At 43.3% G+C, this 20,692-nt stretch overlaps 1 protein-coding gene across 2 annotated transcripts in view; it reads right to left on the bottom strand.

Annotated features, from left to right (window-relative positions):
- The window catches only part of MAMLD1 (mastermind-like domain containing 1), a 65,930-nt gene that overhangs the window by 19,385 nt on the left and 25,853 nt on the right, over positions 1–20,692 (bottom strand). For both annotated transcript variants that reach the window (XM_006874779.1, XM_006874778.1), the window contains exon 3: positions 19,257–19,379. In XM_006874779.1, the coding sequence (XP_006874841.1) occupies positions 19,257–19,379 (123 nt within the window). The remainder of the gene's footprint in view (positions 1–19,256; positions 19,380–20,692) is intronic.

Genomic DNA, 20,692 nt, shown 5'->3' on the forward strand with positions numbered 1-20,692 from the left:
AGCAATCGATTCATACCTGTTGATAATTGCACTGAATGCAAATGGACTAAATGCACCAGTCAAGAGACAGAGAGTAGCAGAATGGATACTAAAACTGGATTCTTCAATATGCTGTTTACAAGAGATACATCTTAGACACAAAGACAGAAATAGACTAAAAATCAAAGGATGGAAAAAAAATATCAAACTAACGGCAAACAAAACAAGTATGAGTTGTAATTTAAATCTCTGATGAAATAGACTTTCAGGCAAAAATGAGTGTAAGGGACAAAGAAGGACATTATCTCATGATTAAGGGATCAACTGAACAAGAGGACATAACCACAATATCTATGCCCTCAATGAAAGAGCCTCAAAACATAAAAAATCAATCTCTAGTGGAACTGAAGAAAGAAATAGACAACTCTGGACCTCAAGGTCAGTTTGAACCACAAAGCCAGCAGTTCAAACTCACCAGCCGATCCTTGGAAACCCTATATAAGGTTGATGTGAGTCAGAACTGACACAATGGCACTTAACAACAACAATAGTAGTAGGAGATTTAAATACATCACTTTTTATGGAGAACAGAGCAACTACAAAGAAACTCAACAAAGACACAGAAGAACTAAATAACACAATCAACCAACTTGACCTCATAGACATACACAAAGTACTTAATCCAAGAACAGCACAATATACATTCTTTTCCAGTGCAGATGGAACATTCTCCACAATAGACGATACGTTAGGCCTCAAAGCAAACCTCAATAAATTAAAAAGTATCAAAATACTACAAAGTATGTTTGCAGATCACAATGTTATAAAATTGGCAATCAACAATAGGAAGACCAAGGGAAAAATGAAATACATCGAAATTGTACAACACTGCTTAAAAGCTACTAGATAATTGATCAAACAATAAATAAATAAAACAATTCCTTGATTCAAATGAGAACAACAACACAACCTATCAAAACTTTTGGGACATAGCAAAAGTAGTGCTCAGAGAACAATTTATAGCAATTAAGGCACACATCACAAAAGAAGAAGCAACCAAAATCAACATCTCAACCAAACATCTCCAACAATTAGAAAGAGCAGCAGAAGAAAAGAAATAATAAAGGTTAGAGCATAAATCAATGAAATAGAAAATAGCAAATCAGTAGAAAGTATCAACAAGACAAGGCGTTGACTCTTTGAAAGGATTGATAAAATTGACAAACAGCTGACAAATCGAACAAAAGAGAAGAAGATACAAGGAACATGAATAAGAAATGAATGGGTGATATCACGACTGAACCAACGGAAATAAAAAAAAAAATAACAGCAGAATACTATGAAGAATTATACTTCGACAAATTTCTAGAAACAGTGACCTACTCCAGCTAACACAGGCAGAAGTAGAAAACTTGAACAGGCCTATAACAAGAGAAGAAATTGATTGTTATTTAAAAACTCACAACTAAAAAATGTCCAGGCCCAGATGGCTCTACTAGTGAGTTCTACCAAACTTTCAGAGAAAGTTTGACACCAATTCTACTCAAACTGTTCCATAATATGGAAAAGAAGACTCCTGAATTCATTTCATGAAGGAAGCAAAACTCTGATGCCAAAACCGGGCAAAGACATCACTAAGAAAGAAAACTAGGGACCAGTATTCCTCATGAGGTAGTCCTGGTGTGGTGCTGTGGGGTTAATGTGCTGGACTGAAAAATTAGTCTGAACCGCAAGGTTGGTGGTTCAAGCTCACCAGCCGCTCCTCAGAAACCCTATGCAAGGTCACTATGGGTTAGAACCAACTTGATGGCACTTAACAACAATAACATTCTTCATGAAGAGTCTAGGTGTTGTGCTGTGGGATAAAGCACTAGACTGCAAAGTCAGTTTGAACCACAAGATCGGTGGTTCAAATTCACCAGTCGCTCCTTGGAAATCCTATACCAGGTCACTATGAGTTGGAGCTTACTTGATGGCACATAACAACAACAACATTCCTCGTGAACATAGATACAAAAATTTGCAACAAAATCCTAGCAAATGGAATCCAAAAATATATAAAAAATGTTATCTGTCATGACCAAGTGGGATTCATACCATGTATTCAGGGATGATTCAATCAATAATAGAAAAAAAAAACAATCAGTATAATTCACCACATAAATAAAACAAAGTAAAAATATTCTGGTACTGGTACAACAAAAGACACATAAATCAATGTAACAAAGTTGAGAACCCAGAAGTAAAAATATCCAGGTGATCTTTAAATTGGGAAGAGTTAGTCTCTTCAACAAACAATATTGACAAAATGGAAATCTATTTGCAAAAGAATGAAACAAGACCCATATCTCACACCATATACAAAATAAACTCAATGGGGATGTAAAACCTAGAACTACACAGATCATCAATGAAAAAGTAGGGACAAACTTAGGAGCTCTGATACATGACATAAATACAGTATCAAACATAACTGAAAACACACAAACAGCAGAAGACAAACAGATGATTGGGACCTCCTAAAAATTGTACATTTACGTACATCAAATGATTTTACCAAAAGGGTAAAAAGGGAACCCACAGACTTGGAAAAAATAGTTTGACAAAGACATATCAAGACAAGGGACAACTCTTCAAAATTTACAGAACACTTCAATGCCTAAACAAGAACACAAACAATCGAATTAAAAAAAAAAAAATGAGCATAGGACATGAACAGATACTTCACCAAATAACTCATTCTGGTGGCCAACAAACATATGAAGAAATGTTCATGAACATTAATTAGCCATTGCTGTTGTGTTGTGAAGTGCCAATGAGTCGGTTCCGACCCATAGCGACCCTGTGTAGGGTTTCCGAGGAGCAGCTGGTGAGCTTGAACTGCCGACCTTGCAGTTCAAACAGCTTTGCAGTCTGGCGCATTAACCCACAGCGCCACACCAAGACTCCCCCATTAGAGAGATACAAATCAAAACAAAAATGCAATATCATCTTATTCCAGTATTAATAGCAAAGTTCCTAAAAACAAAAAACAACAAATGCTGGTGAGGGTGTGGAGAGTCTGGGACTCTCCTACACTGCTGTTGGGACTGCAAAATGGTGCAACCACTGAGGAAAACGGTATGGTACTTTTTCAAAAAGTTGGAAATAGAAATACCGTATGACCCAACATTCCCTCTACTTGGTATATAGCCTCAAGAAGTAAAGAGGTACTACATGACTAGATATATTCACCCCCATGTTTATCGCAGTACAATTCACAATAGCAGAAAGATGGAGACGGTCTAAATGCTCACCAACAGAAGAATGGTTAGACAGACTTTGGGACACACACACACACACACAATGGAATATTATGTGACGTTGAAGAATAACAAAGGACCTGCAAAACACTCCACAATATGGGTGAACCTGGAGGGCATCATGCTGGGTGAAATTAGTCAATCACAAAAGGACAAATATTGCGTAAGACCACTGTTGCAAAAAGTTAAGAAAAGATGTTCTTGCTAACTGAAACATTCTATGAGGGTGTCCTGGTGTGGCGCTGTTGGGTAAGCACTGAACCACAAGGTTCAAACTCACCAGCTGCTCCTTGGAAACCTATACCGGGTCGCTATGAATCAGGGCCAACTTGATGGCACACAACAACATGATGGCTACAGGGGAGGAGGGGAAAAAAGTAAATAGAGGTAAAAATTGTTAACTGATGGTACATGGAGTGGATTGCAATCATTTTGATGATACAAAGTGTATAATTTGTTGAATATGGGACTGATGATCTGTTCTGTAAACCTTCACTGAATTCATAATAAAAAGTTAAAAAAAAAACAAAAAGATGTTAGTAATAGGAAATGGTGTTGTGGGAAGGAGGCCTACAGGAACACTATGTACTTAACGAGTAATGTCTCTGTGTGTCTAAAACTTACCTAAAAAATGAAATCTATTTTAAACAGTAAGGAGCCCTGGTTGTTGTTGAGTGCCATAGACTCTGTGCCAACGTCTAGCAATCCTGGATAGGGTTTTCAAAGAGCAGCTGGTGGGTTTGAACCTTGCAGTTAGCAGTCCGGTGCTTATCTTCCAGCACCACATGAAGAGCCCTGGTAGCACAGTGGTTAAGTGCTCAGCTGCAAATGGAAAGTTTGACAATTCAAACCCACCAGCCACTCCATGGGAGAAAGACCTGAAGCTCTGTTTCCATGAAGACTGTCAGTGTGTTGTTGTTGTTAAGTGGTGTCCAGTTGGTTCTGACTCATAGCAACCCTGTATAGGGTTTCCAAGGCTGTAAATATTTTCTGGAGCAGAAAGTCTCACCTTTTTTTCCTGTGGAATGACTGGGGGGCTTATCCTACAAAGTCATTGCACTCCTCCTGAAGATGACAGCCTTGGCACTATAGGGTCACTATGTGTTGGAATCAATTCGGTGTCACACAAAAATATTTTTAAGAGTTGTTTTAGGAGTTTGGTATTATTGACTTTTCTATGGCAAATGACAGTTCTTTCTGGAAATACTCAGGCCAGGTAATTAGGATGGGGTCAAGTTTCAGGACCTAGCTCAATATGCTTCTATCATATGACTTGGGGTGCCTGTTACTGGCTCTGTGAGTCCTTGTCAGGAGACAGAATACCCATTTGAGTATCGGTGTGGCCAGGATCAAGTTATTCAAGAAAGAAGAAAATAAATAACTCATCCTCTTAATTATCCTAGGATGAGGTTAGGGAAGGACTAGACTGGACAGGGAGCCAGGAGAGACAAGAGGAAGCCCAGAGTCATTCTTGGTTCTCTTAGTATCACAGAACCGAAGAGCATGTAGACTGAAAGTCATCTTGGAGATTATCTAATTCGAGGACATCATTTTACACATGGGGAAACTAAATTCTTGAAAGGGAAGGGAGATCCATACCCCCTTGTAATTATAGACACAAAAATACCCAACAAAATGCCATCAAAGTAAATCCAGCAGCATATAAAAAGGATTATATACCATGACCTAGTGGCATTTAATCCAAGAAATGCAAAGATGGTTCAACATATGAAAATCAATCAATGTAATGCACCATATTGCTACGTTGATAGCTGCTGTTGATTCGGACCCAACTCATGATGATCTCTGCTACAAACCAAACCATCCAGCCTTGACCTTGTGATTCAGAGTAGTTTCCGTAGCTGTCTGCTGTCTATCAGAGCTTCAGGGAAATACCAAAGAAAGGATGGGACCGCCATGTCAATGGCTGTCCAGATCTTTGCTGTGGGAGCATAATTGACTACTAGTCTTCAAAGGCTGCCCCCTTGTATCTACCACCATATTTGACCTTGACCACATTCCTAATCAATGATTGAACATCATGGGCCTGTCGCTGGAGGTACGGGACTTCCCATTGGCCTGGTTGAGCCTTTCCTGGAGGAGTCCTGTAGTCTGAGACTCTTCTTATCCAACCCTTCTGTCATTCCCAATCTTCTATCTACACTGCAGTCGGGGGCTCTCCTCACCTTCTCCTGATTCCTCACTCTTTATTCTTCATAGATGTTTTCCATTACATTTCTTGTCTGTTATCATGAATTTAATTGTATCCCCCCAAAATATGCTTTGAATTCCTGGCCCTTGTTCCTGTGGATATGATCCTGTTTGGAAATAAGTTTTTTTTTTGTTATGGTTTATTAATGGAGTCATAACAAAGTAGGGTGGATCCTAAGCCTAATCACTTCTGAGTTACCTTTTTGTAACAGAATTGTTGTTGTTGTTGTTAAGTGCCATCGAATCGGTTCTGACCCATAATGACCCTGTATAGGGTTTCCGAGGAGCAGCTGGTGAGCTTGAACCACTGACCTTGTGGTTCAAACCGACTTTGCAGTCCAGCGCATTAACCCACAGCGCCACACTAGGACTCCCCATAACAGAATGTTGTTGTTTTTTGCTGTGGAGTCGGTTCCTACTCATAGCGACCCTGTTCAGGGTTTTCGAGGTTGTAAATCTTTAATGGAGCAGAAAGCCTCATCTTTCTCCCGTGGAACAGCTGGTAGTTTCTAACTGCTGACCCTGAGGTTCGCAGCCCGATTCGTAACCACTACGCTACGAGAGCTCCTCTGTAACAGAATAGTCTGTTATTATTTTGTAGCAGAATAGTCTCAGAGACACAAATTAGGATAAGATAGATACCAAGGGATGTAAAGGAAGGCCTTCCCCCTTCATTCAGATTTCTAGCCTCCTAAACTATGAGAAAATGAAATTGTTTGCTTTAAAGCCTCCCATTTGTAGGCTTTCTGTTATGGCAGCACTTGGTAACTAAGACATATGTCTCAACCCATATGAGCTCTGGTTTTTGTCAGACCCAAACTGATACAAAGGAGCACTTCCCTACTGCCAAACATTGAATTGTGTCCCCCCTACAAAATACACATCAGCTTGGACGGGTCGTGAGTCTCAGTGGCTTGGCAGTCACGTAATGATATAACGTGGCAGTTTTGTGATGATTCCCATGATGTGATCTGATGTGATAAACCAGTAAGGGTGGACTACAACAGAGTGCTGGTGTGGCACTGTGGGTTACTGCGCCGGACTGCAAAGTCGGTTTGAACCACAAGGTCAGTAGTTCAAGCTCACCAGCCAGTCCTTGGAAACCCCATACAGGGTTGCTATGGGTCGGAACTGACTCCACGACGGCACTTAACACCATCAATACCTTTAATCCCATCACAGCCCCTATCCCAGGTAAGGGAGAGATTGATGCCAAGACACGTGAGGATGTACAAGAAATGCTGGGCCTACGGATGCTGAAGGGAGACAAGAACCCTTCCTCCAGAGTCAGTGCACAGAATTCGGACTTCTAGTCTTCTAAACTGTAAGAAAATAAATCTCTGTTTTTTAAAAGCCATTCACTTGTGATATTTCTGTTATAGCAGCACTAGATACCAATCTAGCTCTCCTTTCAGCCAAAAATATAGAGGGTGCCCTTTGCCCCTCACCTTTCTTTGGCTCCCCTTCACTGCCTCAGTGAACGAGCACCACCACCACCGTGAACACCATGAGAAGTGCTCCCTGTTGCCTCCTGTAAGCACCCGGCTCACAGCCCAGTGAGTTAATTCCTGTCTGAACTTTATTGTGGTTTCAGTAGATTTCTTGGGCTGGATCGATTTTTTCTGTGATCTTCCTTCATCGCAGATTTTGTTGTTTTGAACAACAACAACAACAACAACAACGAAGTCAATGGGGGTGAAGCCTGACAAGTGTATTTTCCCAGGGTTCCTGAATAACAGGGGCTTTAATCAAGCCTTAAAAATGTGTCCACCTGCCCAATTCCAGCAGCCCTCACTAAAAATGTAGCCTGTGCTCTGCGGAGAAAGTTCTGGTCTCCCACCATGCTGCATGTACTTCCTTCATTGTCAGGGCCTTACAACTAGGCACATGAGTGGCTCAGTGGGTCTGTTTTGAAGGAAGAAGGGCTAGCTCTGGGAACCAAAAGAGCAAGCATAATCACAGTCTACCACTATGCCTGGGAACACAAGCATCGTTTTGATGTGTGAACATCTAACGAGAAAGAGATTCATCAGTTATATTAAACTTAGGCATAGTCTTCAAGTTCAACATATGTGGGATCTCCTTTTAGATAGTTCATGGACTGTCTCTGTAATAAATAATCTGCCATCTCTAAATAAATTACTTTAAGTGCTTGGTCTGGTTTGATTTAATTAGACAATTCTATTTCATGGCACAGAATTACAGCAACATTGCTTAATGTAAATAACATTAGAAGTTCACATAACTGTAAATAACATAAGAAGTCTCAGATTTGAAGCCATCTGTCTACCTCAAGATGAAGAATGCATGAGACCTGAGTATTGAACCAGAAGCCAGAAGAGTGGGCTGCTGCCTCACTGGATTTCTACCTTCCAAGTGGGAAAGAGTTAGAAGAGTTTCTACTGCCTTCACCCAAGTTTCTATGGACCAACTGTATGAGTGTGTAACAAGAGGCAGCTAGATGCTCGAGAGGGAGCGGAGGCCCAGGATGCCTAAAGGCACTAAGGTCTCAGGGAGAAGAGGCAGGGTCTACAAGAGTTTTGGCTGCAGATGCCAAGGGCACTGTGGTTCAGGACCAGCAGGCTTGTTTCTTATGAGGTCTTGTCTGTTTTGTTTCTAATCCGACACAGCAGAGTGTGTTGTATAGGTTGTTGGACGGTTCTCAGCTGTAATAAAATGCTGCAGCTGGAATCTGTCTGCAGTTAGCCTTTTATAGCATTTATGAAATGTGGATTTACTGAGCACCTACCATGAGCCAGGTCATGTGTTGTGATGACATCCATGAACAAGGCTGATATGGTTCTTGTCCTTTTAGAACTGGCACCCTCATGTAATGGGGAAGCAGTTAAACAAGGACTCATCAGAACGAGTGATGACATAAAGAAACATTTCAGGGTTCCAGAGAACAAATCACAGAGAACCCAACCTAGGCTGGAATGAGGTTAGAGGAAGCTTCTTGGAGGAAGGAAGAATAGATATTGGCCAGGGGAAGGGGCCCTGGGACAGAAAGTTGGGAAAACTCCCAAGCCAAGTTTATCTACATCCCAGCTTCATTTAGTGCTATGCCTAGTCTAAGATCTGAAGGACACCTTGGAGAGACAGGTCTTACAACATGCCAGCTCTCTAAGGAAGAGGGACTGCTTTCTGTAGTCCCAGTCATTCCACAGAGCCCTGTGATTGTCCTGAACTTTCCTGAAGGCCTGAGGTATCCTTCACTCCCCCCTCCCCCACTTGTTGATGAATAGATTGAGTTGGGTATGACTCATGTATAAAACAGTGTAAGTCAGTTAGAGCAGAAGAGACAGCTAAGAGAAATCCAAGTCCTAAGACTGGATGGCCCTTAGGGACTATTTGCACCAGTACTTTTCAAAGCAGGGATTCCTGAGTCAGTGAGCATCAATATTCCCTGAAAACTTGTTAGGCATGCAGCTTCCTAGCTCAATTCCGCCTGCTAAATCACTCTTATGTAACTTCTGATGGGGTGGCCTTGGACGTCCAACATCCTGGCATGTAACCACCTTTGTTCATCATAGCGACAAAAAACCCTACTTCCAACTGAGTGAACTTCTTTAACTTCTTTGCTGTCCCAGGGATCTCTGGGCAGTATTGGTGAAGGAAAAAAAGAAGGAGGAGAATGAGTAGAATGAGAAGGTGGAGAAGGATGAAAGGAAGAAGAGGAAGAAAAGGACTAGAGGAGGAGAAAAAACTGCAGCTTCCTGAGTCCCACAATATTGTGTACTCTGTGTATTCATGAGTCCTACAGGGGATTCTAATGCATCCTTGAGTTTGAGAACCAATGGCTTAATCCAACCCTCTCATTACACACAGTAGGGGATCGAGTCCCAGAGAAGCAAGAAGCACTGGATCCTAGGTGGCAGAGACCAAATCCTGAGTTTAAAACTTATTAGCTGTAGGCCTGATTAAGCCATTGTTTCCTCTTTTATAATGTGAAACTACTACTCTGAGTCATTAATTCATTAATTCATCAACTATTTGATGAGCTCTTACCATGTTAAATGCTGGGGATGTAATGGTGAGCCAAAATAGACATGCTTTAAACCCCTTACCTTGTGTAGTTTATAGTCTAGTGTGGAAGGTAGACATGAAGCAAGTAATTGCACAGATAACATGTCTAATTTCATGCACAAATGATGGCAAGTTGTAGGAAGGAAGAGCAAGCATGAGGAGGATGTGATGCTATCTGCCGTGTTTCACCCTGGTGCCTATGACCCCCACTGCCAGGGCAAGTAGGGTATGATGTACACGTTGGACTGGTGACCTCTGTGTGGTGTGTGGCTTTCATCTCCCCCTTTCCAAATGGGAGGTTTCCGGGCTTGTTTTGTTGGTAATTGCTGAAGCCCTCGGACTGGGAGGCACTACATACTGAGCAAATAGTCACATTATCCAGAGCTTCTAGATTTAGAGCTGGAGTCCTCTGTAAGAGTCTGTTATTGTTGTTGTTAAGTTCTGTGGAGTCGGCTCTGACTCACAGCGACTCTGTATAGGGTTTTCAAGGAGCAACTGGTAGTTGCAGTTAGCAGTCCAGTGCCTACCCTACACCGCCATGCCAGGACTCCTTTGGGGAGAGTTGTGGGGGCGGGCATTGTGGAAATTGTGTAGTTGGGAGGGGGAAGTCTTCGGATGTGGATGGTTAAAGAACCTGGCCATAGCAAATACTGTTTTGTCTGCTTCACCAACATTGAGTCTCCCTTCTCTTGGTACTTTCTTGAAAGTTTATTCATGAGGCTTCATTTCCACCATTGCTGACCATATCTGGCTCCACTCAAGAGTCTAGAAGTGGGACATTTAGCTCAGGTTTAAATAAAGTAGCACAGATGGCAGGTAATCAATGCAGACCAGGATACCTGGAGAAGTTCCCAGGGGCAATTGGGAAAGTAGCTTTCTCACTCTCCAACAGCTTCTCCAGAATCAGCCCTCTTGTTCCCTGGATGAGGCTACTTAGAAGCCCATAGCCCCTGGAGTCACTGGCAACTCTCATGTGCCCACAAGGGGGAGCTGCCTTAGGAAGAACAGACAAATGGAAAGAAACTGCATCCTAGGTGACACTGTTGAACTGTTGAATCAAACCAACCCTGAAGTTTGTCCGACTGTGAGGATGGCACAGGGCTGGATAGTGCTTCGTTCTGTTGTTCAACAATCTTGTTCAACAACTTCCATTCACAGAAGTCACTAAGTTGCTTTGTTTATTATTAGTTTTTGCTATGTGTGGCCAAACACTTCCTAATGGATTAAAAGCTTAGCCTAGCCCCTCATGCCTCTAAGTTCTTGAGGTCTGCATTATATCACAGCCTCGGGTTTTTGTTGTTGTTATTAAGTGCCGTCGAGCCAGTTCTGACTCATAGCTACCCGGTATAGGGATTCCGAGGAGCAACTGGTGGGTTTCAATTGCCAACCTTGTAGTTAGCAGTCCAGTGATTAGCCTACAGAGCCACAACACAGCCTCAGTTTAGAGCACACCAGACGGATGAAACTCAGAGCCTGTTGCTCAGCATTGAGTCATAGTCTCCCGTCATTAGTCACAGAGACAATTAGTGAAAGATAAACTGAACACACCTGAACGCCCTGTTCAACACACTCTAACAACTGCTTCCAGTGAGGATCAAATTTCGTAATCTGGGCCTCCTCATTCGGATCTCAAGTGCCGTGTTCGAGCTCTTAACTACTCAATTTTGCATTAGTAGAATGCTATACACATTTTAGAAGCAATGATCTAGCTTAACAGCATTAAGAATTTTTGGATCATACTCAATTCCGATGCAAACTCGAAATATGTACTCTGTGGGTTTCAGCGAAGAAAACAATTGACAATCTAAACTGAAATTCATCTATAGAAAATAGGCAATGCTCGCTTCTAAAAGCAATTATTGGCATCGAGCTTCTGAATTTTTAAATCCCTGGAAAAGTCCAAGAACATATCAGAAAGTTGATATTTGATTTCAGAAGTAATAACTGTAAACCAGATATTAAAAGCTTGTAAGAGGTGTGGCCGAGTAAGACACCCATGGCTCTGGAAACAATCATGGAGGAGTCAGTCTCTTTAGGCCTCAAGAATCACAAAGAAGAGTGTGGCCTTCAGGAGCCTCTTCTATGGGGAAGGGGGGTGGATTTATGAGTTGAAGTTCGGGAGGATAATGAGTTCAGGACACAGCAGAGAGGGGGTTGCGGCTGGTACCGTTGCAGGTGAGACTTGAGGGGCAGAAATAGGTGTTGTGGGAGTAAGGAAACTGAACCTCCTGCTCTTCTCTGCATTGGGCCACACCCACGTGGAACATTTCAGTCAGTCTGGGAGAGCCTTACCACTCCAATGTCCTGTGCAAAGAAGCAGTAGGGGACAGGGGAAGAGAAGACTCAATGGGAACATCACAGTTGTTTCAAATTGCTGAAAGACTCCAGTGTTGGAGGAGAGACAGAGTGGACGAGAATATTGACCATCCTTGAGCTTCTACAATCTATCTTAAAAAATGGGGCATGGAGAAAGACTGGCAACCCAAAGTGGAGGTCAACCTAGCTCGGCAAATTACAACAGATTTCCTGCTAACAGCCGGGACTTGTCAGAGCTTTGGAAGTTCTACAGGCCATGCCATGCTGAAAGCTGACCGTTTTATCGATGGACAAGTCCTGAGTTCTAATCCTGCCTTCTGTAGTGTTGGGGGAACCACAGTGTTTGGAAGATCACTGCTGCCCGCCAGCTGCTGAGGAAAGAGCCAGGCAGAGCAGCACCATGCCAGATCTCTGTGAACTCAGCTGAGAATCAACAAGGTCAAGGTCAAGGCTGGAGGCTGCACTTTTCAGCATTATCCTTTGGATCTGTATCAATTTTGAACTAGAGCAATTAATAGAGCAATAAGGGGGAGTCATAGGAGCTTTCTGGGGGAGATGCACCTCCTTAGGATGTAATCATTTCACTAAAAAGGCAAATTCAGAGTAGACAAAGCCCATAAAAGAAAGACGCTAACAATATAGCTGCAAAATGACGGGAAAAAAAAGAGAGAGAGAGAGAGAGAGAGAGAGAAAAAAAAAAGAAACAAAACCTCAAGAAAATAAGTTTCACTGAGAATGCGAAATGTGTGCTCCTGAACTATTAAATACATCTCTTAATTTTTTTTTTAACCATGGGTGGGAGCTTATCTAAATGCAATCAAATCTTCTTGTAAGCTACGTTTTAAGCCTAATAGGAGAAGAACATATGCTGAACAGCCTTCAAGACATGTTCGCTTGCTATTGTGCTAGTCAAGAAGAGACAAGAGTTAGAAACACATTTTGTGTCTAAGTGAAAGCCTCTCACTGCTCTCAGGACAGACGGAAATCGATTAGTTTCTGTTAGGAATAGCAGCGCCACCCCACAGTGTTATGAACGATCTTTCTGGAACTGAGAAACAAGCAATACCATGAGAGGCCTGAATTTCTAAGTTAGCTTGTTTGACTTTTCGGATCATGCGTTGCTGTCACTGGGGTTTGTGAAATGGCAGCAAGTCGTGTTTTGCCCTTCTAAATTGCAAACTATCGCTGGAAGTATAAAACTGTATTTGCTGGAAGTTGAAGAAATCACATACATTTAGATACTGCACTTTTGGAATTGTAGGCAACTTGCCCATGTACTGTTGAAGGCCAGAACCCAAGTATATCTGAAAATGCCTACAGAACTCAATGCATACAGAAGTCAAGTTTTCATTTTCATCCAACATGAGAAAATAAGAGTTCATCGGACTCCTAAGCCTTGAAGTCTGGAAGTTTCGATCAGCAATTGCTCAAAATTAATCAAAGACTAAATATTGTCCCCCAGGTTTAAGTATTCTGCAAAGGCTAGCAGATATAACTCATTCTTTTATTCATTCTTTCATCCATTCTTCCATTCACTCATTCAAAGCATCGTTCAGCAGCAGGCTTCTAGAGAGGTAGGGAAGACATCTTGTGCCTGAGGTGCTCACTATCAACTTGGAGGCACCAACAAAACACAAATAACTCTGATGAAAAGTGGACAATACCAAGCATTGAGAGACAGAAGACAAAGGTCATTTGAGCTAGAGCTTGCATGGGGACACAATGACTGGTGTGTCAACTTCCCCGAAGTCATTGGGGCATTGGTCAGAGGCTCTTGCTTTCTAATGTGTGTGACAATGTCCAGACCTTAGGAGCTTTGTGGTTGGGATCCTGAACTTTGTTAAGCACTGTCCTCCTGGGCCTAGCACTTGCTCCAAAGGGACCATGTGCACAGAAATCAGCCTGAGAGGGCAAGTCTCTAGGGGTGCTGTGAGTCAGAATTAACTGGATGGCAGGGAGTTTGGTTTTGTGGTTCGTGGCATTCTGTTGGGCCTTGTGTTAATCAGCAAATGGAATCATCCCAGTGTTTCCACATGTGCAGATGCACCAATGAAGCAAGTTGGGTTTCTCAGCCCATTTAGAAGCTTGATAGATAGTGTTGATTCCTGTTTACAGTCACTTCTTTGTCCCCCCTAGCCTTCCCCTGCCCTCGGTATCCACTACATCCACGTGCTGTCATTTCTCCGAAACGTCCCAGAAAGGGACAGAAATTCTGTGCAATTGACCAGGAATGTTATTTCTAAGCACTGAATACGCTCAGTACCTCCACCCCAGGTGTTTAATGTGTTCCAACTTCACTAAGACATCCAGATGGTCCACAGAAAATAATGAATGTACCTACAGCTAATACTGCACCAGTCACCAGCTTATACAGAGGAAGCCAAGCTTACTGCCACTTTTACGTTTCACCTTACTATCACTTAAAAATAAAATATCGCTTTTAATGAGGAGAGGATTAGTAGTATTTTTGAACATAGGTTTTGGGGGATGTGAACCTTGTAAACCAGTTTTGAGTGCTTCATCTTTTCTCATTTTCCAGAGCTCATTTTGTAAAAGGTTGCCTGATAAATGGCAAAGGGTCAGGGAATACATAATTCACTTATTCCCACTGAGCAGTGGTTGGGGGAGTCACACCTTGTTCAAACTTTTGCTACGTGGAAATAAATAAAAACTACTCAAAATCGCAAGTTGGCCTTCAATTATTGGCCTACTGAGCTAGCTGGCTTTGCTAAATTCTTTTCATTAACCACATACATACACAAGATCCTGCAAAGGAGTCTGGGTTCTTACAGCTATGCTCAAAGTTGGAGGACGGCAAAATTGTTAACCTTGATGGGGGACATGGTGTCTAGAATGTGCGCACTTAGCTTCAAAGTCCAAAGCTCCCAAAGCAAAGCAAATATGGGAATAATCTCTGATGAAGTAAAGCTATGAAACTTTCAGCTCCAGAAGGCCACATTTAGGCCAAGGCTTTATAGATAGCTTGCTATATAGATAACTGAACACTCTTTTTTTCCTATGAACCTAACTCCACTAACCAAATCGAGGTCTGTGATTTTCATCAAAATGATCCAAAGCCATGCATTTTTAAAATCTAACACAAGAGTTTGAGTTAATATTGGGAGAGTGAACAAAGCTTTGAAAAACATGAGAAACACCAACCCTTGGTTGCACTTTTTAAGATGGAACCTGGCACTCCAGTGGAGGTCAGGAATCAGTGAGGTCTCCACTGACCCACAGAGGGAAGCCTAGCAGGGGATGTCCTGTTGCTTCCCGCTGCCAGCAACCCTGCTGCTTTTGATAGGGGAACTAACAAGACAATATCTCATCCAGCCGAAAAATATAATAAAACATGACAAACCCAAACAGCATTTGTCACCGGGTGCAAAATAATAAAATCCCAAACTTTTTCAGCTCCTCAAAAAATGGCAGTGAGGGAGAGTAGAGGGGGTAAGTGGAGAGTCTAAGTTGTCCCTCCCAGAAGAAACCACTTCCTTCCTTCAGGGGTTATAGTGCCTTAACTCTAAGCAGGATTCTGCTCCCCCTTCAAGCTCAAAAGGAACCGGGTCAGAAAAGGCATAGCTGGTTTCCACAGCAGGCCCAGGTCATGGGTCCACTACTCCAAGGACACAGAGCAAAGTCGCCTACATTGCAACACATCATCTCACTTATTGTTCAACTTCTGACACAAGAAAAAAAGTTGAAGTTGAAAAGGTTAGCATTTGACAAGCAACCCATTTTAAATGAACACGTTTTGAAAAAGCTTTGAGGTGGAAGATCATTAATGGCTCTATGAAACCAAAAAAGAAATGGAAAAACAGAAATCCGATTCTTGGTAACATTTGTCCCTTCTGAGTCTGTGGAGTTGCATCTCCTGGCAATTCAGAGTGGTTAAAACACAACTTTTCCCACACCAAGCTCTGTCCCTAAAATTTCAAATGCAACTTAGATTGTGTCTAATCCCATTTCCTCCCAAAGCAGCAACCAGAGAAATAAATAAAATAAATTCCCCAAACTAATTAGCTCTTCATGGTCCAATTTAGAAAGAAAGGGAAAGACTATGAACAATTATGTTTACAGACAAAAATATAAATGGGCGTTCACTTATGTGTGACAGGGATATGGATGTGTAGGGCTGATCCTGGATGCCATCTCCCTCCTGTTCCCCAGCCCTTTCGCATCCACCATCATTTATCTGGCAAATCGCAGACCTTCATTGAAAGGGTGGGCAGTCCAGAGTTTACCCCAGAGGCCTCCACTCCAGCACTCTGCCAGTTCTGACCTTTGCAATGGAATCTGTGATGTTTCTCCACTGAATGAGTAAAAGGTGAATGTACAGAAACTTTCCTGACAACACTTGGAGCTGTGCTGCCTCCCCACCCCTTCCCTTCAAGAACACCTGAGTGTCTGTCTCCAGTGGAAGATGAAGCAGATGTAGCATTGGCTGAGAAGACGAAACCAGCATTGCCTGACTAATCTTGCTCATTTCTGTGTTCCATAGGAGGTCATGATGTAAATGTAAAGAATTGAATTTGCAGTGCTAATTGCAACATTGGTAATGAAAGGTTATGCCGTCCTGAGCAGGCTCCAAGTCCAAAGTGAAAGGAATTTTTGGATGTAGAAAAGGTTGTTTTGGGAGATTTGTGTGTGGTAGGGGTGGTAAGGGGAGGAAGAGAAGAGAGGAGGAGGGGAAGGAGGGAGGGACAGAGAGGAAGGGAAGGGGGAGGGAGGGAGAGAATGGAATGAGGGAGGGAAAGAAGGAAGAGAGGAAGAGGACAGAGAGGAGAGAAAGGAGGAGGGCAGGAGTGGAGGGAGGAGATGGAGTGAGGAGGGAGAGAAGAGTGGAAGGGAGAAGACAGGGAGGAGGGAGAGGAAAGAGGGAGGAAGGGGGAACGGAAAAGAGGGAGGAGGGAACAGAGGCAGTGAAGGAGATTCGGGGGAGTAAGTAGAGAGTAGAAGTTGTCCCTCCCCATAGTTCTCTCTAGGGTACAATGGGGCATTGAACAGAATGTTGCGCTCTACGATCAACAGGATTTCAAATACTCTCTCTTAGATTCTTCTCTTTTACCCTCTCTCTTTCTCTCCTTTGTCTTCCATTTACCTCCCCTTTCTGTGTGTGCAGACTTGATATATTTGAAATTGCCTGTTATACATGTATATGGTGTGACTTCACTATATATCCATAGGATCAGTTCCAAGAAGGAACATTTTGGCACATCTAGATATACATTTTGGGGAAACTGTCAGCTAGTCTCAGCCTTCCAAGCCTGGTAGCCAGGGAAGCAGAAGCACATTAGGGTTCATTTCACCCACCCCAGTCCCCCATCCCAGACCATACAGAATCCTAGTAATGTTGATGATCGATTTTAGCTATAGAATAATATGTGAGAAATATAGTTGTGAATTGCTTAAATGTAATGTTTAGTAGATGATATGAATTTGTTGTTGTTGTTAACTGCTGTTGAGTCGGGTTCATCTAGGTTTTCCGAGGAGCGGTTGTTGTGTTTGAACTGACAACCTTGCAGTTAGCACTCTAGTGCTTACCCTACATCACTATACTAGCAGCTATATGAATATTAACAACGAAATTGCTTTGTAAAATTTCTCTTGCAGCATACTTAGTCACTGAGTATAATAAGCCTTTTTGATTTTTCTTTCTTTTCCTTCAATAACTACTTTCATTCACCCCTAAAGAAGGGATTGCTATAGGTTCACAAGTACTAATTACAGCTACATTGTAGCTAAAACACCAGAAAATTTAACAAAATTGACAACTATCAAAACATCAACAGTGATTGAAATTAACAGCACATGCTTGTAGCATGGGCTGAGGAAACCACACGTGATTTGAGGTGTCATTATAATTGGATAATAATCTCAACTCTGACTGGAGTTCATTAGAAGGTTCCAAAAGTACATGAGCATAAGGAGCTCTGGTAGCGTAGTGGTTACGAATCGGGCTGTGAACCTTAAGATCAGCAGTTTGAAACTACCAGCCGCTCCACGGGAGAAAGATGAGGCTTTCTACTCCCGTAAAGATTTACACCCTTGGAAACCCTGTACAGGATCGCTACGGGTCGGAACCGACTCGACGGCACTTAACAACAACAAGATGTAAATTGATACATGTAAGCTGGGTTTACAAAAACAGTATTTGTAATACTGTTTTTGTATTTTTTAATCAGAATACTCACTACAGGGGTATTCTGATTACAAAAATCAATTTCTGCTGAAACTCTGTACAACAATTTTATAGCTAGTCGTTTTTGTGTCTCTCCTTCCCCTCCAGACAGTGTCACCTGGTGTGGTCCATATCCCCTGTGCCCCACTACTGAGTATGTCCTAGGCGACTGGTGGTTTTGGAGGTTGGGCCTGGCCATCAGGAGAACATGAGAAACTTACACCACTGACACCCCTTGCATGGGACCTCAGCTTTTGCCTCAATCCCTCCTCTCTTTCTTTCTCCTTTTCTCTCCCCTGGAAGAGTGATCAGGGTTAAATTCCTAGGCCTTCATATAATGGGGAAATGCCACAAGAAGACACAGAGGACTGTTGATGTCCCAGTTTGGAGCCCTGCACAGCATGCTTTGGCCAGAAGAATGGCATCTAGGGAGCAGAATGCTGGGAAGATGGGTGAAATGAAAGCACAAGGCAGGGCAAGAGGGAGAAGATCAAGGTCGAGAGTCCCCACCAGGAAAGATGCCATTTTCCTTTCCTACCAGGCCTAGAATCAACCTCATGATGCGCATGGCGTCTGGGGAGAGCGTTGTTCATTTTTTTCCCTGAACAGCACCTGGTTTCACAAGCACCACCCAGGGTCGGAAGGTAGAGTCTTGATGCCAGCAAACTTTGGCACGGACTTTGTGCCAGAAAGACCCTGTTTGAATTGCATTATATCTTTTAATCCACAATTTTATAAGGCCCGTTTTTCTGGAGGAGGAAATCATCTTAGAGAGCTTATGGCAGGAATGGAAAGCTCTGGAAGCAGTGTCACATGCCTTGGGTTGTGGGTGTGAACTCTGTAGCCAGCTGCCCTGCTGTGGCCCTGCCTTGCTGTGTGACAGTGGGCAACTCAGGTCACTTCTCTGTGCCTCAGGGAAGTATCACTAGCCCTGCCATTGAGGACTGAAGTGAGATAAGGCAGGTAAAGCACCAGTCCTAGTCTGGGGAAGGCTGCCTCAAGTCACAATGACAGGGCATTTGGGAGCCCAGTCTAGCTCTTGCCTGGGCGGTGGAAGTCAGGCTCCTAGTCTCAGTGAACCTGGCTGTTGGACCCCTATCCTGCCTACTGTATCCAGCTCCACATGGATCACGACCACAACCATTAAGAATTCTCCCTGAGCCAACGGACCCAGTTCTGGGGCAATACAGTCAGACTACAAAGGGACCCCGTTGAAGACAAAACAAAGCAAAAAGGCTCACAATGATAGACGATGATGCGTCTCCAGGCTGAGCATCTTGCCTGCTAGTGAAAGGGTCCCAGTGTTGGTGTTGGTGCTCCACCGAGCTAGCTGCAGAAGTCCATGCAAACAGATGGCAACAGGCCTATAACAAAATCAAACCACAGTGCTCCTGAACTGCACCCCATCTGGCCTGGCCTGCCCTGTCTGCCTCCATACTGTGCCCCCTGGGCACCCCACGCGCTGCAAATGATGGCTCAATCCCCCGATGTGGGTGCACTCTGCTTGGTTAGGCTCCATGGACCTGAATCAAGAAGAAACTGTCTGTGTCTTACGCTCCGGAGAGTCCTCAGGAAAGAGATTCTGGCCCAAACACTTTATGGACAGACCCCCTTCCCCCCCAACACACACACACTGACTGCTGTACAGAAGAGGAGGCACATGGAGGGGGCGAAACGGAAGTACTGAGAACTGTCAGGGCCAAGTTTTTTGGAGGGGATGGTACTTGAGTCTTAAGGAACTGTAGCAGTTGGACAGGGGAGAGAAGGTGAGAGGGAAGGCCAGGCGCAAGGGAGCAGCATGAGGAAAGGCCCGGTGGGAGCCAAGAGCTGCCAGCACTTCAGGGTAACTAAATAGAGGTGGAGTCTAAGGAGAGAGATGGGGCCAGATTGTGGACCTCAGAGTAATGGATGGCTTAGGGGGAGAAATCAGTTAAGAGTAGACTGTAAAAGTTCAAAGAATCAAGAGGGATCAGATCAATGGACAGGAGGGACATCCTGCCTCCCGAGAGTCACAACTTTGTGTGAGCTCCTCGTGAGCTGAACCTTGTGACCTGCTTTTAGCCAAGAGAAGTCAGCAAAAGGGATGGGCTGTCCCTTCCAAGATGGGTTTCTGAAGACTGACTTCGGTCTTACTGACACTGCCCCTGCCTTGTTTGAGGTCGACATGGCAAGGCATTGAGATAGGCCTTGGGCTACCACTCATGAGAACTAACACCTCAGTTTAACAACCTGCAAGGAACTGATTCTTCCTAGGTGAGCCCAGAGGTGACTGTGTACTAGGAGAGACCACAGACCAGACAACCTAGCTAAGCTGTGCCTGGGCTCCTGACCCACAGAAATGGCAAGGTAATATAGGTGTGTTGCTTTAAGCTAGCTGATGCATTGGTGTTATACAACAATAGAGAACTCATACACGTGGGGACCAGGACACAGGGAAGTATGAGCTGGATTTAGTGACTGATAAGACTGTTGGAGAGGAAGGAGAGGGAAAAGTTCAAAGTAGTTTCAAGGAGAACTCAGGCTCTAGAGTTAGACTGGGTCCAAGTTCCTGCTCTGTCCCTCTCTAACTAGGTGACTCTGGGCAAGTCATTTCAACTCTTTGAGCCTCCGTTTCTTCATTCTAAAATCGAGACGGTAAAAAAGCTACTATCTTACAAAAATCGATCTTTTTTCCTTT

Source organism: Chrysochloris asiatica, unplaced genomic scaffold (assembly GCF_000296735.1).
Source record: "Chrysochloris asiatica unplaced genomic scaffold, ChrAsi1.0 scaffold00301, whole genome shotgun sequence".
In the NCBI taxonomy this organism is placed as follows: domain Eukaryota; kingdom Metazoa; phylum Chordata; class Mammalia; order Afrosoricida; family Chrysochloridae; genus Chrysochloris; species Chrysochloris asiatica.